Raw genomic sequence first — 21,142 nt, 5'->3', positions numbered from 1 at the left:
ATTCCAAATTTAGAGTTTTTGCCACTTAAGAGAGTCGAACAGATCTGAGATCGTATCCTGAATGTGACTTGCTAGATGGACATTCTCGGACAATTTTGCTTGAGCTAAGGCATGGGTTTGTTCTCTAGTAAGCACTGGTTGTGTTAATGGCATAACCTTGAGACAAGTGCATGAAGTACCTGGAGAAGTAAGCCATGAAAAAATACATTACAGTTATAATGAGAGCAAGAACCTTACCTGTTTTGTCCATTTTTCTTTCTCAATTGCATGGAGGTATGCAAATAAAAGATTCTTACCCTGGCCAACAGCTCTTCTCACAGCCTGGTTATGCTATCTACCTAACAGAAATCATTTGGTTTGATTGTCATCCCTTTTAACCTACTCTGCTCACATTACAAATAAGGAATAAACCACTTAAATGTCAAACAAACAAAGACATAAACTTAGCTCATTGATTCCTAGTAAATTAAGTTATAAATATGAATAAAAGACAACCATGAGTCATTTGAAATAGGAAAATATCTGCTCATAAAATGGGTACCTTTGAAGTTGGGCTAACCTGTTAAGGCGATCTACATTTTTCAGTTTTTCTAACAAGGAACTCAGGTTTGAGGAGATCCCTGTGGAGTAGTTATAATTCAATCCGACAGAAGAATAAAACAGAGTTGTCTAGACGATTGCCCCAGGTCAGTCAATGAACAGATCAAAATTAGAATCCAGTGCCAAGTGCCAATGGCTCACACCTGTAATGCTAACTACTCAGGAGGCTGGATCTGAGAATCGTAGTTCAAAGTCAGCCCCAAGAAGAAAATCCATGAGACTTTTATCTCCAATGAACTACCAAAAAAGCCAGAAGTAGAGCTACAGCTCAAGTGCTAGTGTTCTATCCTTCAGCAAAAGAAGCTCAATGACAGTCTAGGCCCTGAGTTCAAGCATCAGGATTGGCACACACAAAATATAAATTTGAATCTACATTGCTTAATGACCTTATCCATTATTCAATTATTGACTACACTATTTGCCTCTACTTTAACAGAAAGTCTAATGTGTGGCATAAAGGAACATTAAAAAATAAAGTATATATGTTCTCTATTTTCTTTCAATTTATATTTTGAAAACAATGTAAAAAGAAACTTGTACAACTGATCTTAAAAGTCTGGTTCTGGGCAACTATCTATTACTTCCCCAAAGGAAGTCTCAATTCTTTTTACTTCCCTATGAATGTACTGATGTGTGGCAAGCAATGACTCAGGTTAGGATTGTTCCATCCCCAAACCCATGCCTACCTAATCAATCATCTCCAGAGAAACAAGCCAGTTAATTTGGGCTCTGCTTTTAGCAGACACATAACCAAACAAAAACATTCAACTCTGAAATAAAACTATTGTGAACCAATCTTTCAACATTGATTGATTGATTGATTGATTGATTGCCAGTCCTGGGGCTTGAACTCAGGGTCTGAGCACTGTCCCTGGCTTCTTTTTTTGCTCAAGGCTAGCACTCTGCCAACTTGAGCTACAGTGCCACTTCTGGCCTTTTCTATATATGTGGTGCTGAGCAATCCAACCTAGGGTTTCATATATATGAGGCAAGCACTCTTGCCACTAGGTCATATTCCCAGCCCCTCTTTCTACAATTATGAAGAGTTAACAATACCATGACAAAGCCAATGAAGACACAAAGATGACATGGCTTAAAAAGGAGAAAAGAGGCAGGGCCCTGGTGATTGAATACTCCCTCAGGAGGCAATCTAAGGATCGTTCTTTCGAAGCCAGCCCAAGCAGAAAAGTCCATGAGACTCTTATCTCCAGTAAACTCAAAAAAAAAAAAAAAAAAGGCAGAAGTGGCACTGTGGCTGAAGTGGTAGAGCACTAGCCTAGAACAAAATAAGCTCAGGAACAGCACCAAGGCCATGAGCTTAAGTCCCAAGGCTGCCCCCCCCCAAAAAAAAGAAGAGAGCTGACAAAAAGAGTTACCAGAGAGGCCAACCCAGATCTACAAAGTCTGCTGTTGCTTACATTGCCTAAGTACCTGATAGCACACAGTATATAACATGAATTCATATTAAAACCATACTATCATCTTTTACCACTTCTACTTTTATAAGCATGATGCTAGGAAGTAGGTAGGCAGTAGGAGATGAAAGTGTAGTTTATAAGGAATAACTGGCCAAAACTTGTGTCTCATCCTGTAACCAGGACTAAATACATGCCAAATTACCTAAGAACTTTCAGATAACCATAAATCTTCACCTTTGCATGCATATGTTTGTAGCCCCTAATGAAAATTTAAGATTCTAAGAGATCGTCTACCTAAATGTAAATGCTGATAATTTTTGTTTTTCTTTTCTTTACATACAATATTGAGACATTACCCTTCTTTAATTGTGGAGGTCAGGTTAACCACAATCAAGGCCTGTCTGTGGCTTAGGACAAAGCTCACTTGAATAAGAGATGGAGCTTTTCTTCTGTTTCCAGAGCATATCAGAGAGAGCCAAATGCCGGTTCTTGAGAATGTGATATGTACATGATATAAAAATGTATATCAGAAGTATATTAATACAATGCGATCTCAACACATTCAATTTTTAAATGCTACATATACTTGTTTAATCTCCCATTTTAAAAGTAGAAAAGGTTAGATTATAACATCAGGTTATCTCTCTTTGAAGCAGGTAATAATTAAGTTGATTCACTGTTGCAATTACTGTCAAATCCCCCTTAATTACCAGAGATTTTATAGCAGCTTCATTACACGTCTGCTGTAATGCATTGTGGCCCTAAGGAGAGGTGTTGCAGGAAATTCTGCATAGCATGGATAATTCTAACCTGCATTTACAGCTTCCAGCAAAAGCTCCTGCACTGAATTTATCTTTTTTTTGACATTTCTCCCTGTTACTCATGCAGTTAAACCGAGGTAACATTACTAAAATACTTACATAACTTTGAATGTTACAATTGATTTCTCCACGGATATGAGAAACCAAACAAAAAAGAGAAAGAAAGGATAAATTAGCCATCAATTATTGCTGAAAAAGCATGAAATCATTTAATAATGAATTCTGATTATGGCATTCAAATAGATATGAGGTCTACACATCTTAGTAAAAAATAATGTCTTACATTCTTTTCTTTTTGTAGATATTTTATATATGATGAACAAGACAAAATATTACTTAATCCTTAAGAGATAATTATAAAGAGGATAATCACTGCTTTTTATTTATCAATGATTTTCCTACCAATTTCTGGGGAAAATAATCATTAAAATAAAAAGGACATTTTTAAGTTTTTCTACCACTGCTTGTTTTCACTGGAAAAATCTTTACAAATCAGAGCCTGTAAATTGAATAAAGTTCAAAACAGATAACTGAATGCCTCTCAAAGGTCCCTTTTTCACCAAGGAATTTACTCCCAGAATATTAGATTCAGAAAGGGCTGCAGTGTCAATGACACTATTGGCAGCTGTGTTAACAGTTAAGGGCCTGGCTTTGTACAGCAATACAGTTATTAAATTTCTCCAGAGACCATGACTCATTAATCAAATATTCATACATCTCTGTAAATACACACTGAACAGAGAATATCCTCAGAGCTGGGCATCCCAATACAAGTGCTCTTTCATGTAACACTGACAAAATCCTGAGAACATGTGGTCATGTTTTGCATTTCTAATGCGCTATGTACTCTTTCATACTCTATTTCCTAAAAACAGAACACAAATGATCTTACTGATTGCAAGTGTTAGATGGTTACAATTAAAATTATTCCACTATTGCTTCATACCATCTTTTTTTAAAACAAGGAGATGAATTGATTCTTCTGTTCTTTGTTTACCATCAAACAAGCAATTTTTTTCCCAGGCGGATGAAGAAACTCAGGGCCATGCTCCTATTAATACAAGAATTTGTATTAGCATGAAAACAACAAATCACTACTTAAACTAGGGAGGCCAAATAACATATTAGTAGACATGAACTTGCTATATTTTGCAAAGCCCTCAGTCTGTTTTATGCCACTATGAGTCCCCTTCCTTCTCATTGTACAGTAACAAAAGGTCTTTCTTAATTGCAGTTTATGGAAAATTGGGGTCTGAAGGCCAGGCAAAGAAGAGAAGGCTCAAAATGTCACCTTAGAGGCTCCTCACCTCAGGGTGGGTGGAATGTACCATGGTAAAGGAGAAAAGGAAAGAAGCATCTTATATAAACTTAACTTACAACTCATTTCTTTTTTTGGTCAGTCCTGGGACTTGAACTGAGGACCCAGGCATGGTCCCTGAGCTGCTTTTGCTCAAGGAGAGATTTCTACCACTGAACTGTACTACTTCTGGTTTTTTCTGCTTATGTGGTACTGAGGTATCGAAACCAGGGCTTCATGCATGCCAGGCAAGCACTCTACCACTGAGCCACATTACCAGCTCTTATTAACAACTTTTTTTTTTTTTTTGGCCAGTCCTGGGGCTTGAACTTAGGGCCTAAGCACTGTTGCTGGCTTCATTTTGCTCAAGGCTAGCACTCTACCACTTGAGCCACAGTGCCACTTCTGACTTCTTCTATATATATGGTGCTGAGGAATTGAACCCACGGCTTCATGCATACGACGAGGCAAGCACTCTACCACTAGGCCATATTCCCAGCCCTACTTACAACTCTTAATGTGCAGGTTCTAAAGCAATAAGGATTTAATCTACAATACAATTTAAGTAGAAGAAAATCTTTGTCAAGTGTTCCCCTCATCTCTTCTGGTTACCTCTAGCTTACTTAGTTAGACTGCCTATGTTTTTAACTCATTTTCCAGCTCTTCTTCTTTCTTTTTTGTGTTTTTTTTTAAATTTCTTTATTGTCAAAGTGATGTACAGAGGGGTTACAGTTTCATACGTAAGGCAGTGAGTACATTTCTTATCTAACTTGTTACCTCCTCCTTCACTTTTCCCCCCACCTCCCCCTTCCCATTTCCCTCTCCCCACCATAAGTTGTACAGTTGGTTTACAGCATATAGTTTTGTAAATCAGCTCTTCTTTTTCTTTCTCAAAAAATAGGTGTAACATTTTTTTTTTTTTTTTTTTTTTGGCCAGTTCTGGGCCTTGGACTGTCTGGGCCTGAGCACTGTCCCTGGCTTCTTCCCGCTCAAGGCTAGCACTCTGCCACTTGAGCCACAGCGCCGCTTCTGGCCGTTTTCTGTATATGTGGTGCTGGGGAATCGAACCTAGGGCCTCGTGTATCCGAGGCAGGCACTCTTGCCACTAGGCTATATCCCCAGCCCTCAAAAAATAGGTGTAACATTGCTTTCCACAAAGTCTTCTGTTTTCATTGCATCTGGCTCCTTTACCACTCTATTTTCTCTGGCCTCTCTTCTCTTAAAAACAAACAAACAAAAAACCAACACCTTATATTTAACAAGGGAAAATTAAAACCATGCTTCAATTCAGAAACTGATTTTTTTTTTTTTTTTTTGCCAGTCCTGGGGCTTGAAATCAAAGCCTGAGCACTGTCCCTGGCTTCTTTTTTCTCAAGGCCAGCACTCTACTACTTGAGCCACAGCACCACTTCTGGCTTTTTCTATATATGTGGTGCTAAGGAATTGAACCCAGGGCTTCATATGTATGAGGCAAGGACCCAACCACTAGGCCATATTCCTAGCCCCAGAAACTGATTTTTTTAATCCTAAAATTCAAATGAAAATATAGACATCAAAAAATTTTAAAGCAATGTTAGAAAAGAACAAAGTTGGAAGTTCCCTCCTCAATTTCAAAATGTACCACAAAGTTACAGTGATAAAAAGTGTGGTACTGACATGAGGAATAATACCAAGCATCCAGAAGCTAGAGGTAGAAGTTAGTAGTAGAGTATTATACTTAGCATATACAAGACTCTTAAATTCAATCTCTAGCACTGAAGGGGGGAAAAAGAGTCCAGAAATAAATCCTGACATTTATGGTTAACTAATACTCAGCAACAAGGCCAATACCATTCAACAGAGAAAGAACAGAACAGTCATTTTTTAACAAATACTGCTGAGACAACAGGATATCTGCATGCCAAAGGATCTACCATACACAAAAATCAATTCAAAATGAAGAAAAACCTAACTGTAAGAGCTAAGACTATAAAAGTCTTAGAGGGAATAGGTATAACTCTTTATGAACTTGGATGAAGCAACTGTTTCTTAAATATGACAGCAGAAGCAAAGAAAAATAGAGAAAATGGACTATCAAAATTAAAACCATTTTGTGTTTCAAAGGAAACACTAAGTTAAAAAAAGCAAAATCACATTTTACTTTTCCCCATCATGAAATTTAAAAAAGAAAAAACAACCCCACAGATTGCAAGAAAATTATTGTAAACCACACAACTGGTAACTGACTTGTATCCACAAAATACAAAGAATCCTTCAACTCAATAACACAAAGACAAAGGACCCGATTTAAAAGTGAGCACAGAACTTGAAAACATTTCTTCCAGAATATAAAAATGGAAAATAAGTACATGAAAATATGGTCAACACCACAAATGACTAGCAAAATCAAGGTTGGTGAGGAGGTAGAAAAACTGGAGCCCTCTATTATCTTAAATTTTGAAACTTATATTACTTTGGATTTCATTTTAATTTAATGTCATTTCAGAGTTGTTAGTGTGAATTAAGATTCTAAAGAGGGTTGCCTCTTCATTCTTGTTCACGTATTTCATGATATTGTTTATTTTCTCTTTCATGGAAAAATTCTCTTTCAGGTATGTTTCAATGAGTATGGAGAAGTTTGTTGTTTTTACTACATTCCTTTTGACCGGAAGGTAACATACCATTTGATCTCATCCAACAAATCACCTTACGCTTTGCATTTCATTCATCATCAATCAGTTTATCACCTTGCAAATAAACAGCATTTGAGAAAAAAAAAACTGGAGCCCTTGTAGATTGCTCTTAAAATGCTGTAGCCACTTTGAAGAAAAGAAATTTTGGTAATTTTTCAAATAATTAAATTCAAAGTTACTTCAAGACTAGCAATACCAATTCCTAGGCACAGAGTCAGAAAAATATGAAAACATATGCCTACACTATATTATGTTCATGACTGCTGAAGAGGCATTATTCATAACAGCCCCAAAGTGGAAACAATCTCAATGGCCATCAATTGATGAATAAATAAAATGTGGTATTATTCATCTATGGTGTATTATCTAGTCACAAAGACTGAAGTGCTGTTACATACTATGATGGGCAAAACTCTTGAAAAAAAAAAACACCAAAAGAATGGCCTTCAGAAGATAGGAAAATCCACAGAAAGAAAGTATATTAATGATTTCCAGGTCTGAGAGAGAAAAGCAGAGGTAGAGAGAATAAAGAATAGCTGTAAACAGTATAGGACTTATTTTTAGAGTAATAAACATGTTCTGGAATTTCCTAATGGTGATCATTACAACTCAATTTTTAAAATCAATGTATTGTATACTTGAAAAGGTGAAGTGTCTGGTATATGAAAAGTGCAACTCAGTAAGGCTATTATTTAAAAAACAAAAACAAAAAACTATAAGCTACTATGCCACTGAGATGGTTCTCTGGTTTTGAACCAGGTCCTCCAAAGATTCATGTATTATTGAAGGCTTTGGCACAATTGGGAGGTAGGCCAGCTTTCAAGAGGTAGGGCCTCACGGAGGGAAGTTAGGTATCAAGGTATTGTTTGAAGGGAATAGTCGGACCCTGTTCCCTCCTCTTCCTCTCTTTGCTTCCCCATGAGGTTAACATCTACCATGTACTCCCACCATACCATCTTGCCAAACTCAAAAGCAATGAGACCTTACTGACTACAGGCTGAAATCTCTAAAACTATATAAAAATAAGCCTTTGCTCATTTTATATTATTTCAAATATTACAGCCACAATGCTTACTAACTCAGATAGTTATAATACTTACTTTCATGTAGGTAAACATTAGACATGTACAATTCAATCCAATTTTTACCACTTTGTTAATATCATAAAAATGGAAAAATTAAAGTGATAAAAATGATAGCAAGAAATGTAGGCCTCATAATTTTAACCTAATTAATACAGATAGAAATAATCGGGGGCTGGGGATATGGCCTAGTGGCAAGAGAGCTTGCCTCCCATACATGAAGCCCTAAGTTCAATTCCCCAGCACCACGTATACAGAAAATGGCCAGAAGTGGCGCTGTGGCCCAAGTGGCAGAGTGCTAGCCTTGAGCAAAAAGAAGCCAGGGACAGTGCTCAGGCCCTGAGTCCAAGGCCCAGGACTGGCAAAAAAAAAAAAAAAAAAAGATCAGAGGGTAAAAAAAAAGACAACTACAAAAGCAATACTTACAAACTGTTTGGTGAAAATGAACTGAACAACTGAACAACTCATGGGAGGGAGGGGGAAGGGAAAAGGGGAGGGGGAGGGGGGAATGAGGGACTAGGTAACAAACAGTACAAGAAATGTATCCAATGCCTAATGTATGAAACTGTAACCTCTCTGTAATTCAGTTTGATAATATATATATATATATATATATATATATATATATATAAAGAAATAATCATTAACCCAGTTTAATGCTCCGGTGATTCTAAGTAGAAGTCAACTTTGTCAGTCAACTAACTGTATGTTCTACTAAAAAGCAAAAGTAAAGAATATCTATGAAATACTACAACCATATCAACAAGATCATGTGTAGCCTCTATGACTAAAAATAATTTGATAGTTTTTAATAATTTCATAGTATTTTTGATTCCATGGGACAGAATCTTCCTTAAAACGTTTTTAAGCTGGGAGCTGGTGGCTCACGCCTATAATCCTAGCTACTTAGGAGGCAGAGATCTGAGGATTGCAGTTCAAAGCCAGCCCAGGCAGGAAAGTCTGTGAGCCTCTTATCTCCAATAAACTACTCAGAAAATGCTAAAAGTGGTGGTGTGGCTCAAGTGGTAAAGTGCAAGCCTTGAGCACAAAAAGACTGGAGGACAGCACACAAGCTCAGAGTTCAAGCTCCAAGACTGGCAAAAACAAAAACAACATTGCTTTAAAATACTACTGTTCAATTCTTTCACATTCAACTATTTCAAGTATTTACAAGAAAAACTTACATACAAAAGTAAGGGTTTCTCTAGACATACATAAGGGCTGCAGGCCATAAATCTAGAAAAGCATAATGGGCCAGGTCTAGGAACCAGTAAAAGTCAGAGGAAAGAACACCAAATTAAGACAGAGACATGAAACCTGGTTAGTACACAAATCACAATGTGAAAGACTAAATAGCAATCCTCTTCATTACATAGAACACAGCTAAATAAATAGAAATACAAAAACAATGTACTGAACCTGATTAAAGAATGGGCACCTAAAACAGAAAAAAAAAAACTACATAAAAATTAGTCACTTGTTAAAGCAGAAACAGTGTAAGTAAATTCTTCCTAAGAGGTATATTTAAAGTAGTTAGGAAATACTTTTTTAAAAGAAAAAGATACTTTTCCAGGCACCAGTGGCTCACACCTGTAACCCTAGCTATTCAGGAAGCTGAGATCTGAAGATCATGTTCATGTCAGCCAGGACAGGAAAGTCTTAATCTCCATTCAACTACCAACCCCAGAAGTAGCACTGTGGCTCAAGTAGTAAAGCTATAGATTTGAGCAAAAGAAGTTCAGGTGTTAAGAAAGGGAGACGGAGAGACAGTAGAGACCAGGTCTGTGAAACCAAAAACTGCTTGTCAAATGGTATTTCCCACAGGATTGGGGCAGCGACCGAACAGTATGTAACTAAAACCAAACAACTACTCAACATATAAAGGTCAAAAATTGACCTCTCAGTGGAATACAATAGCTCAAAAGCTATGTATGTATGTTCATATAAGACTACTGTCAACATATTGTCTATTGTCAACATTACATTTAAAGCCCTAGGCGAATTTTCCTGGGCTTGGCCACGTGGATACTGTATATGTTCTTGATACATTGTATATTGTATATATGTCTACCTGACCTAGAGAAGGGAAAGAAAAACAGGGCATAAGATATCACAAGAAATGTACACACTGCCCTACTATGTAACTGTACCCTTTTGGTACAACACCTTGTCAAAAAAATTTGTGTTCAATTAATAAATAAATTAAATTTAAAAAAAAGAAGTTCAGGGACAGCTCCCAGACCTTGAGTTCAAGCCCCAAGCCAGCACCCCTTCTCCCCACCCCAACAAAAAAGAAATACTTTAAATCTGCATCTCTGCATTAAAACCATATATTCTAATTAGATTCCTGGACCTGAACTGCTAGGTGATCACCCAAGTCCCAGTGCTTACATTAATTGTGCTGTTAGTCCTTTTGTTCATGGACATCCAGTGGACTTCAACTTTCTTTACCTTTTCTGGATATAAAAGAAATTTTAAAACACATCATTTTTCTATTTTCATTCATTTATACTATTTTAGAATAAAATATACTTATATTATTGCATGTCATATAAATTGTGTATCATTATATATCATTGTGTCATAATTATATATCATGGTGTATAAATATATATTATAATTATCTTATGATAAATGCAATTATCTTATGAAAAAATGCTCACAAACTTTATTCTTTGGTGCCAGTCCTGGGACTTGAACTGCTGTCTCTTGAGCTTTTTTGCTCATGGCTAGTTTTCTAATACTTTAGCCACAGCTCCACTTTTGGGTTTCTTTTAGCAGATCTGAGGATGGCCGGTTGCAGTTCTTAGCCAAGCCCAATCAGGAAAATCCATGAGGCTCTTATCACTAATTAACTAGCAAAAAGCTGAAGTAGAGCTATGGCTTAAGTGGTAGAGCACTAGTCTTGAGAAGAAAAAAAAAGCTCAGTTCAAGCTCCAAGACTGGCATGCACACACACATACTCACACATTTCTAATGAATGATAGTTCCATTTGGAAGACTGTCTAAATTTCTGGAAAAATGGTTAGAGTATAGAATAGTAAAAAGTAATTTTTCTTTTTTTTAAGTAATTTTTCTACCTAATAACAAACACCTTTTACACAGTTAGAAGATTTTTCTTATCACTGTGAGAGAATGTCTATTTTTCTTATCACTGTGAAAGAATAAGTAAAATCTTATATAACTGTAGTCTTAAATGCTTTGGGCCATTGCTTGTCACCAATAATGTCGAGGAGGATTGTAAAAAAGAAAGAGAGGAAAATGGTAACTCCAAAATGTGTCTGCAGTACTAATTCTAAATATAAAAAGTTTATAAGGCAATGACAAAGACTTTAAATAACTATGAAAACCATACAAAATTTTTTAAGATTTTTGAAACTGACTTAAGATTCTAACGTACAATGATATAAAATTTATATTTTAGAATCAATAGGATGTTCTCAATTTTCCTGGCTTGATGTTTCACCTTTTCAATTTACTGTCCCAAACTAGTTAGTATGAAAGCTCAATTGAATAACACTATTCAACTGTGGTGGGCTGGCAATAATACTGAGGCTATCATCAATAGCACACTGTAAATATTTATTCCTCTTACATTTTTGGAAGATACTTGTTTTACAGAAAATAATAATCCCTTCTGTCCCCCAGAAATTGCTTTTATCATTAAGAATGTCTTGTTTTTATCTGCCATTATTTTAAATCCTCAATTGCTTCCTCATCTAACCTAATTGGTGATTTGATACCTACAAATTGTTTCTTATTTGCTCTTCTGTTTCATGCTTTTAAAAAATGTTCAAAGTGTTTTTGTACTTGGACATGAATGTATAGTCAAAAATATTTAGATGCCAAATTCAAGCTATTAAAGGTAACCTGTGATAAGCCATGAAAATGAAATTTCTCCCTACTAGAAAAGAACCAAAGTAAAAGAAAAGCTGGGTTGGTGTGATTTAATCAGTAATTAAATGCTTTCTGGCAGGGAATAATAGAAGATAACTAGAGCTCTCATAACAGATTATCTGATCCAAAAGTGGACAGATGAAAAAGATGTCATTTTTCTGCATCTTTTACCTTCATTTCTCTAAATTCGAGTTGGATTTAACATATATAGTAAGGCCTCATTAAACAATGTTAAATCCTAAGGTTAACAGAATACAAAAGTGACCTAAATTCTTAATCTTCTAAAAGGTGTCTTCTAACTAATACAGATTTAATGTGGCTGATTTAATGTAATAGCAGAAAAATGAATACCTCAGGGAAATCTTTTTTGTATATACTTATACTTATAAAAGATCTTTTCATTCATTCAGTAAATTATGACTTTCAAAATGACCTGCCAGTGGTTAATATATTGACAAAAAGGGATTCAAATTGTCAAATCTTATGAAGAAACAAAAGAAATCTTCATTACTAAAAGCCCTATCTAAAATTTAAAAATTCATTTCTGAAATGTTAATGGTAAAATCCAGTATCTTAATACTGATGCCCAAACGGAGGATTCCCATCCTACTAACAGAATGTCTATTTTAAAACTTTGTCCTTTTTGGTGTTCATTCCAGGCTAAGCGCAATCACCCATAAGCTCCACTGGCTGAGCTTAGTGACTCTTTGAACTTGAAATGAAATCTGAGTTCAAAACCAAGTCTGAAACTAGCATATACACTATTTCTATTCTAAACTCAATGATACTGTTTTTATTTGCTGCTCTCTCTCCCAAAAAAGAGTAGCCTCAATTTTATCTAGTCCTCAGATAAAGTTCAATTAATAAACAAGCAAGATAAATCTAACAGCCTTTCAATTTCCATTCATGCATTCATTCACTCATGTATACTATTGAATACTTTTATATGCATATCATTATGGTGATGATTTCATTCTCAAAATATATTCTCAGTGATGTAGATGACTATATTGATAGATTTGTACAATATTTTGAGTATATATATATTTTTTTCAATATGAACAAAAAGAAAGTTGCTGCCTTCTCTTAGCATTGTCCAGGTGCAATTTTGTCTCATTCCAAAATTGTACTAAAATGAGCCCACAATAAGCTAGGAAAATAACAAGGCTATTTGGTAACCCTAAGCTTTTATCCAGTTCTTATAGAAAAATGTACAATAAGTTGTGACTCACTGGGATATATGAGTGCTCTCTTTTGTAAGAAGCCTATGACCACTGTGGCTGTGTAGAACAGTAAATAGCAATGGCTTAGATGAAAAGACCACAGCATATATAAAGCTTCACATACCATTGGCTTCCTGTTTCTATACTGCCCTGACATTTTAGAAAATTAGTCTTGGACTTAATCTGTCCAGATTTTAGCTAGGAACAGGGAAAAAAATTAGATTTTAGACTACTTCAATTCAATAAACCATCTTTCCTGGGAAATGTCAAACGCAATTTCTCTCATCAGGCATGCTAAAGCAATCTTCTCACTCTGTTTCAATTTTACATGCAACTCTAAACAAATAGGGTTTTCTGATGGAAGAGATCAATGACTTTAGATGATACAAAATTTTATGTCTTTATAGTAACTCACCTTTACATATTGAGAGAGAAGCTCCATAAAGTAAGATAATGTTTTGCTTTCAGAGCACTAATAGTATTTGCTTTCATTACAAATAAACAGAATTCATTTAAGATGTTGTTCAAATGAAAGGATTAAAATAATCCCAACATTAAAACCAAAACAAAGGCATTTTATGTGCTCATGCCTTTATTATTCATTTTATAACCCTGGCTCAACAATAACTTTTGTATTTTTATACCACAAATTTGCCTAAGAGTAAAGCATAATATTCTATAGCAGATTTACTTCCTAAATGGTTCGACTGTTAAACACCACTACATTGTTTTATACAAATAGCAAAAATCAGGGAAGTATTTATATGGTATTTATATTCAGTTTTTAAAACTGCTGAAGTTAAATTCCCATAAAATTTTATTTTGAGATAGGGATCAAACATTACTACTAAATAATAGTAGTATTTGTATAATTTCCTTTATCTAAGTGTCTAGTTACTATTAATAACAAAACCTATAGAAAGTGCAACAGCAAACATAATGAGTGGGCATTATATCACAGTGGTATTACTTTATCTCAAAATTCTGCTTTTATAATTAAATATACAAAAACAAAACAATTCGATATACATCACAGGTAAGAGATGCTATTTAATTATCAAGATATATAAACCAAAACTACACTCTGGCTAGGTAGCATTGAAGATTCATTCTCTAGGCTCCTGGTCATTAGTACAAACTGAGGCTTCTGAAACTAATTTTGTGATCCCAGTGTTTGAGAAGGCCTGCCACAAAGCTCCAGTAGGCTAATGGGCAAGAGCAGAAGACTAAAGACTAAAAGGCTTACAATTAATGTAGTGGTTCATTAGCAGATCTTAGGAAAATAGAATACAACCATAATCATTCAATATTTATCAGAAAGAAAAATTAATTCAATCATTTCTGTCAGAAAAAGTATCTTTAAAGTTTTGTATTTTCAAATATTTTTAATAGAACATGTAAAATTAAGATGGTGAAAATAAAACTTCAAGGGTACTTGTGACTCTTCATTTTTCCCCTTTCAAGGGAGTTCCAACAAACACAAACATGTTAGTCTTTAAAGTAAGACAAATTCTTCTGTGCTAAATCTTTTTAATCTTTTCTTCTCATCCTCTGAAAACAGGTCTTCTTCATTGGTTGTAGAAGCTGTAAAATCATAGTCTCTGGAATGGCCATTTACAAAAGTAAATAAGGGATATTTCTCCTTAGAAGAAATTTTCAGCATCTGTAAGAGAAAGTACAGAAAAATCCCTTACTGATTGTAACAGTCCACACTAGAACCAAATGACTTTTAGCCTTGACTTTCTCTTGTTGGATTCTTGTTACATTTATCCAGTGCTACTGTTTTAATTGGATCAGAAAAATAAAGTTAATGAGCGTCATACAGTTTATTTGTAAGTAAATACACTCCTCTTCATGAGGACTCAATCGCCAAAAAATAAGTAAATGCTTATTTCTACCTCCAGCCTTCTCATCACATTAGCTTAGAACCATACTAAACAGTTAAGTTATAAGCTAGGTTTGCTGATTCCAGTACTAAGGAGGCTGAGGCAGAATAGGGAGTTCAAGGCTAACTGGGGCTAAATAGAGAAACCCTGTCTCAAAACCAAACGTTAAAAAAATACTTATGTTTCAAATTATCTTTATCGTTTTTGGTAGTAACAGACATGGAATAAAATAGAATTGTCTATGGTGAAATATTGGGAAAGATTGTTAACCTAACACAGATAAAAGAAGCATTAAACTGAATCAGAAGGCCCATTCTAATCTCAATTCTGCAATTTGCTTCCGTGTGACCTTGAGAAAATCACTCTTAGCCATCATCTACATAGCAGGTCAAAGAACAGCCAACTTTTCTGCTTTACAGAAAAGCAACTATGTAAAATTATTTTTAAGTTTGGTATTTGCAAAATTCATTTATTTTAAAAGGGCAGTTTGGCTGAAATATCTCGATAATAATCTAGTCAACATAAAAAACTGCATTCAACATAGTTATAATCCATACTTTACCTGCAAAAGTAACAACTCCATGAATTTAGAAGAGATACACACAATCTTACTGGCTATAAATTTGGAATTCAAAGGCAATATCTGTTAGATTCTTTCAAAATATTTGCAAAGTAGAGCTGTGGCTCAAAGTGGTAGAAAACTAGCCTTGAGCAAAAAGAACTCAAAGACAGTGTCCAGGCCCTGAGTTCAAGCCCCACAACCAACACAAAAACAAGTACATACATAATACATACATACACACACACATACATACATACATACATACATACATACATACATACATACATACATACCTTCAATATTTAAACTATTTTTAAATGATTTAAGCCAAGCATTGGTGGCTCATATATGTAACCCTAGTAACTCAGGAGGTTGAGATCTGAGGATCAGTTTGAAGCCCAAGTCTGAGAGACTTTTATCTCCAATTAACCACCAAAAAACCAGAAGTAGAGGTGTGGCCCAAAGTGTCAAAGTACTAGCCTTGAGCACAAAAACACAGGGACAACACCCAGGTACTGAAGTCCAGCCCAGGACTGACAGAAAGAAAAACAAATGTTTTAAACAAAACACAGCATGCTTCAACAACAACAAAAACTTCTTTTGCTTTCTATTTTTATTGGTGATCTTGAGGTCTGAACCTCACACTTGCTAGGCATGTGTTCGACCACTTGAAGCACTCTGCCAGCCCTTTTTGTTTGGGTTATTTTTGAGATAAGATCTTGCTTGATACCCAGGTCATCCTGGATTACAATCCTCCTATTTTTGTTTTCTTCATCATTGGGATGATAAATGTACACCACTGCACCTAGCCATTTGTGGATGTGGAATCTCATATACATTTTTTGCCAGGTACACCTGGCACTGTGATTCCCCTAAACTCCACCTTCCAAGTTGCTAGGATTGCAGGCAGAACTACTGTTTCAAAATTTTTTTTTAGTTTGAGACAAAGTCTCATTATGTATCGCAGGCTGGCCTTAAACTTGTGATATTCCTGCCTCTCAAGTACAAGGTATTATTTTTTTGTGCCACCACACATAGCAGAAATAATTTTTTCTCTCTACACATTCACAGACACTCAGAGTCTCATAAAGTAGACTCAAGTAGACTCCTTGATCCATGCCTTCAGCTCTTTTTGCTTTAGTTTATTTTTCATAGAGTCTCTTGCTTCTATATGTCAGCATACGATCCTCCAACTTTGCGTAGGTAGGATTAGAGACATGTCATATCAAGCATGACCCAGAAATAAATTTTTCTATTGGCAATAAAGGCCATCTAAGGATTCTGAAAAATTTTACTTGAGTTACAGAAAAAGCTGGAAAATATCAACATTATTTACATCTACCATTAATCATGATCAGTTAAATATGATATGTTTTAAAATAGTAATTTTAGGGGTAAAACTAAATTCTCCAAATGTCAACATTCAACTAAAGAATTATCCAATTCTTGTATATTACATTTACAGATTCTCTTGAAATCTGGCTTAAATAAATATGTAGGCCTAACATGTAGACACATTGTTAAATTCAAACAGTTAAATCAGACATTTTACTATAAAGAATATTCCTTTTTTTTTCTTTTCTTGGCAGTACTGGTGTCTGAACTCAATGGCTCACATTTTCTAAGCAAGTGATCTATCATTTAAGCCACACTCCAGCCCTAAAATGCATATTTTACTTGAGTGGAAATGAACCATTTAAAAACCACCATATATTAAAGAAAACTAGAGTTAATGAAAGCTAGATTGTATACTTCATATGCTTCTAATTTACACATTGTTTTAATCTACTTTGTTTACATCCTCCAAAAAAAGGAAGAAGGGGAAAATGTTAGAAATGAAAAAGAGGCAAAGATTAATCTGATGAATCACCTTTCATCACTAGCCAGTAGCTGGATATAGTCCAAAGTACTTTGTCATTTTACATTCATTTAATGTCACTTATAGAAGTCCAGTATCTAAGGAGCAAGTGTCCACATTACAGCATTTTCAGATCAACACAGCACAGCTAACATTATCATCTCTCACTCTTTCGTTCAAGATCAAGAAAGAACTTATTTGAATTTATAGCACAAAACTGAGTTGCTCATCAACATCATATTTAAATCTGTCCCAGGGGAAAATGTCAGACCAGAAACTTAGCCCTTTCTTATAAAAGGTACCTACTTTGTATAAACCCCCTTACAATAGAAAGCCTTCTTATATATCTCTTGATTCAAGCTTTTGAGAATTGTAATTTTCTAATGTTTTCCATTTATTTAAAATTATTTTAAAGGCCATTAAATGATGTCAGTGTCAATGACTCATGACCATAATCCTAGCTACTCGGGAGGCTGAAATGTAAGGATTGCAGTTTGAAGCCAGCAAAAAACTGGAAGTGGAGGTATAGCTGAAGTGATAGAGGGCCAAACTTGAGGGAAAAAGTTACGGAAGAGCCTGAAGCACTGAGATCAAGCCACAGACTATTACAAAAAAACAAAAAGGCAATCAAATAAAATATACATTAAAGGTTTATCTAAATTAGTTTAAAATGTATGTCTATATAAAATCTGCACACATACATTTGTTACATACTCATAATAGCTAAAACTTGGAGATAACCAAAATGTCCTTTAGTAGGTGAATGGATAAACGTAGTAGATCCAGACAATATTGTTCTATGCTAAAAAATAAATGAATTATAAAGCTATCAAAAGACACATTGAAACTTTACAAAAATGCACATTGTAAAAGTGAAAAGCGATCTGAAAGACCACATATTGTATGGTGTCAACAATGTGACATTCTGGCAAAGACAACACCGTAGAGGCTGGGAGGAAGAGGGATGAAAAGGAAGAGCAGACACAATTTTTATGGCAGTGAAACCATTCTGTATGACACTATACTGGTGATACACATCTCTAAATATTTGTCAACCCCATGGAATATGCAACTCATTCTGTGGAATCTTAAATCTATGAATTTTTTAATTTAATTTTTCCTGAACTTCACAAGGTTGTACATTGAGTTGTCCATCTGAGTATCTAGCACTTCTTGATCTGTCTTCTCATGTAAGGATGACTCCTCTTACTGAAGTTATTGAAATTCACTGCTCCTCATAGACACAGTGGTCACGGGATTTGAAAGTAAACACATCAAATGAGAGTGCTTACACATTCAAATGTGTACTAAATGTTTACTAAACATACTCTTATACAATCATTTATCTTTAATGCCCACTTCATGTCTTCCCTAAACTATAATCCCCTGAAGATTTATGAAAAATATCAGATTAGATCTCAGGAGAATAAACCTATGAAATAACAAAATATCCCTCAGATTTTACTTGGTGAATACACACTATCAGGACAATGCAATCTAGGAGGAAATGTAATCATGAACATAAGACTAAAACTCTAGCGATTTCAAAAAGACATTCACCGAAAATTATGATGGGCGTGGGAAATTGTGTGTCCTTGGAGAAAATGAGAATGTTTATCCTAGAAAAGATAAAAGAAACTTACTTCTCTTTCACTATGAGCCTACAGGGTAAGTCACATGGAGGCAGATTCCAACCCAGTATAAGTAAAGCTTTAAAGAAGAAAAATGAATGAAAACTATCTGAAAATTTAAAAGACATCCAAGAGGGGCTGGGGATATAGCCTAGTGGCAAGAGTGCCTGCCTCGGATACACGAGGCCCTAGGTTCGATTCCCCAGCACCACATATACAGAAAACGGCCAGAAGCCGCGCTGTGGCTCAAGTGGCAGAGTGCTAGCCTTGAGCGGGAAGAAGCCAGGGACAGTGCTCAGGCCCTGAGTCCAAGGCCCAGGACTGGCCAAAAAAAAAAAAAAAAAAAGACATCCAAGAAACATCACTTATAATAAAAAATAAAGTTCTCTATCACCTGAAATAAAGATTAGATAGCGTACTGCCTAGAACATGGATTGATGTATATCTAAGAAACTGTATAACAGTACTTACGAGTACATATGCTTGAGTTACTATCTGAGGCTTAAATCTCAGCACTACCATTCATTAGTTGTGACCTTTGTGAAAACTACTGAACCTTTCTAAATGCAAAATTCCTCATCTGTACAATAGATATAACATTACCTACCTCAGACTAAATGAAATAATGTATACGAAGTGCTAAGCACAGTACCTGACCTACGGTGAAGACTCAACAAATGTTAGCTTTGGATTGAATAACATCAAGAGCTCTAGGATTCAATGTCTATGAAATATAGATTCAGCTCATAGCTAAAGGACAAGTGGTCAAGTGCAATTTTTCCTGTGTGGACATCTGCAGAGAGATGTATAGCAGAAAGTTTTTTAAAGTATTATTTGGAATTAAAAAATCAAATAAGCAATTCTTATTCTTGATCTTTTTTTTATTATTTATTGTCAAAATGAGAGAGGTTACAGTTTCATACATTAGGCATTGGATACATTTATTGTACTGTTTGTTACCTCCTCCCTCATTCCCCCTCCCTCCTTCCCTTATTCTTGTTCTTAAAAACAAAGTAAGTAATCAATAAAACAAAGTTTTAAATAAAAATATTTAACCTTTATAAATATAATATTGTAGAGCTGTCTACTACTCACTAATTTATAAAAATAAGGTGAAAGTGTAGAGATATAGACTATCTTTAAGTCACTAGCAAATGAAAGATTTCTATATGTACACATTTCTATATATACACATATACATATACACATATACATATACATATTTATATAGATTACATAAATGTTACATAGCATTAGTGAAAAAAGAACATGTAAAGGAATATATGTTTATTGGCATATAATGTATGGGTATATTATACTAATTTAGGATAGTAGTTATTAGTGGGAAGGGGAAAAAAAGAAGACAGGGAAAGATAACCAATTAAAATGTTCATAAACTCAATAGCAGAATATAGACATTCATTTTGTTAGTCTCTATACTTCCCATATGAGTGAAATTTAATGTAATAAAATGAGTATATTTTTAGTGCAGTTATTCAACTAACATTCAAGCTTCTCCATGAACTTATTTTTATTACTTTTTTTTTTTTTTTTTGCCAGTCCTGGGGCTTAGACTCAGGGCCTGAGCACTGTCTCTGGCTTCTTTTTGCTCAAGGCTAGCACTCTACCACCTGAGCCATAGCGCCACTTCTGGCCATTTTCTGTTTATGTGGTGCTGGGGAATTGAACCCAGGGCTTTGTGTATGCGAGGGAAGCACTCTTGCCACTAGGCCATATCCCCAGCCCTCCATGATGTTATTTTACTGCACTTTTCTCATCTTTTTTCCTCATCTTTCACTATTGCCCATATCAATGTTCACTAAGTCTTAGACATATACATACCAATGTTTCCTAAGTCTTAGACATATACATATCATCTTCATTATTTTGCTGTGTATGCTATCTCTATTATGACTAATGAATAATTTTGTAACTTAAATAGCCTTCTATAATGTTTAATATGCCAGTTATGCTTTCATAATATGAATATACATAAACATCTATAGATATATACTTATGTCTGTAGATATATTTACATATCTACAGACATATAATATATGCTTTACTGACACCTAAAAACATCATCAAGTGTCACACAATTTTAGATTACATTGTCTTACACCAGTGGTTCTCAACTGATGTACAAGATTTTAGGAATCTTGTCAAAAACAGAGGCGCCCAGGCCACCCCCACCC

At 35.0% G+C, this 21,142-nt stretch overlaps 1 protein-coding gene and 1 long non-coding RNA gene across 7 annotated transcripts in view; one reads left to right on the top strand and one right to left on the bottom strand.

Annotated features, from left to right (window-relative positions):
- The first annotated feature begins 1,764 nt into the window (after window positions 1-1,764).
- On the top strand, window positions 1,765-19,066 carry LOC125355245. The gene is made up of 3 exons (XR_007211625.1): window positions 1,765-1,810; window positions 9,666-9,670; window positions 17,817-19,066. It is a non-coding gene; the product is annotated as an uncharacterized LOC125355245 (long non-coding RNA).
- Atg4c (autophagy related 4C cysteine peptidase) overlaps window positions 13,585-21,142 on the bottom strand; it is a 56,920-nt gene continuing 49,362 nt past the window's right edge. For all 6 annotated transcript variants that reach the window (XM_048351463.1, XM_048351460.1, XM_048351461.1 and 3 more), the window contains exon 11: window positions 13,585-14,673. In XM_048351463.1, coding sequence (XP_048207420.1) covers window positions 14,506-14,673 — 168 coding nt within the window. In that variant the 3' untranslated portion in view covers window positions 13,585-14,505. The remainder of the gene's footprint in view (window positions 14,674-21,142) is intronic.

This window comes from Perognathus longimembris, chromosome 7, assembly GCF_023159225.1.
Source record: "Perognathus longimembris pacificus isolate PPM17 chromosome 7, ASM2315922v1, whole genome shotgun sequence".
Taxonomy (NCBI): Eukaryota; Metazoa; Chordata; class Mammalia; order Rodentia; family Heteromyidae; genus Perognathus; species Perognathus longimembris.
The sequence above is the reverse complement of the archived record's forward strand: the minus strand, read 5'-3'. Positions and strand labels throughout refer to the sequence as shown.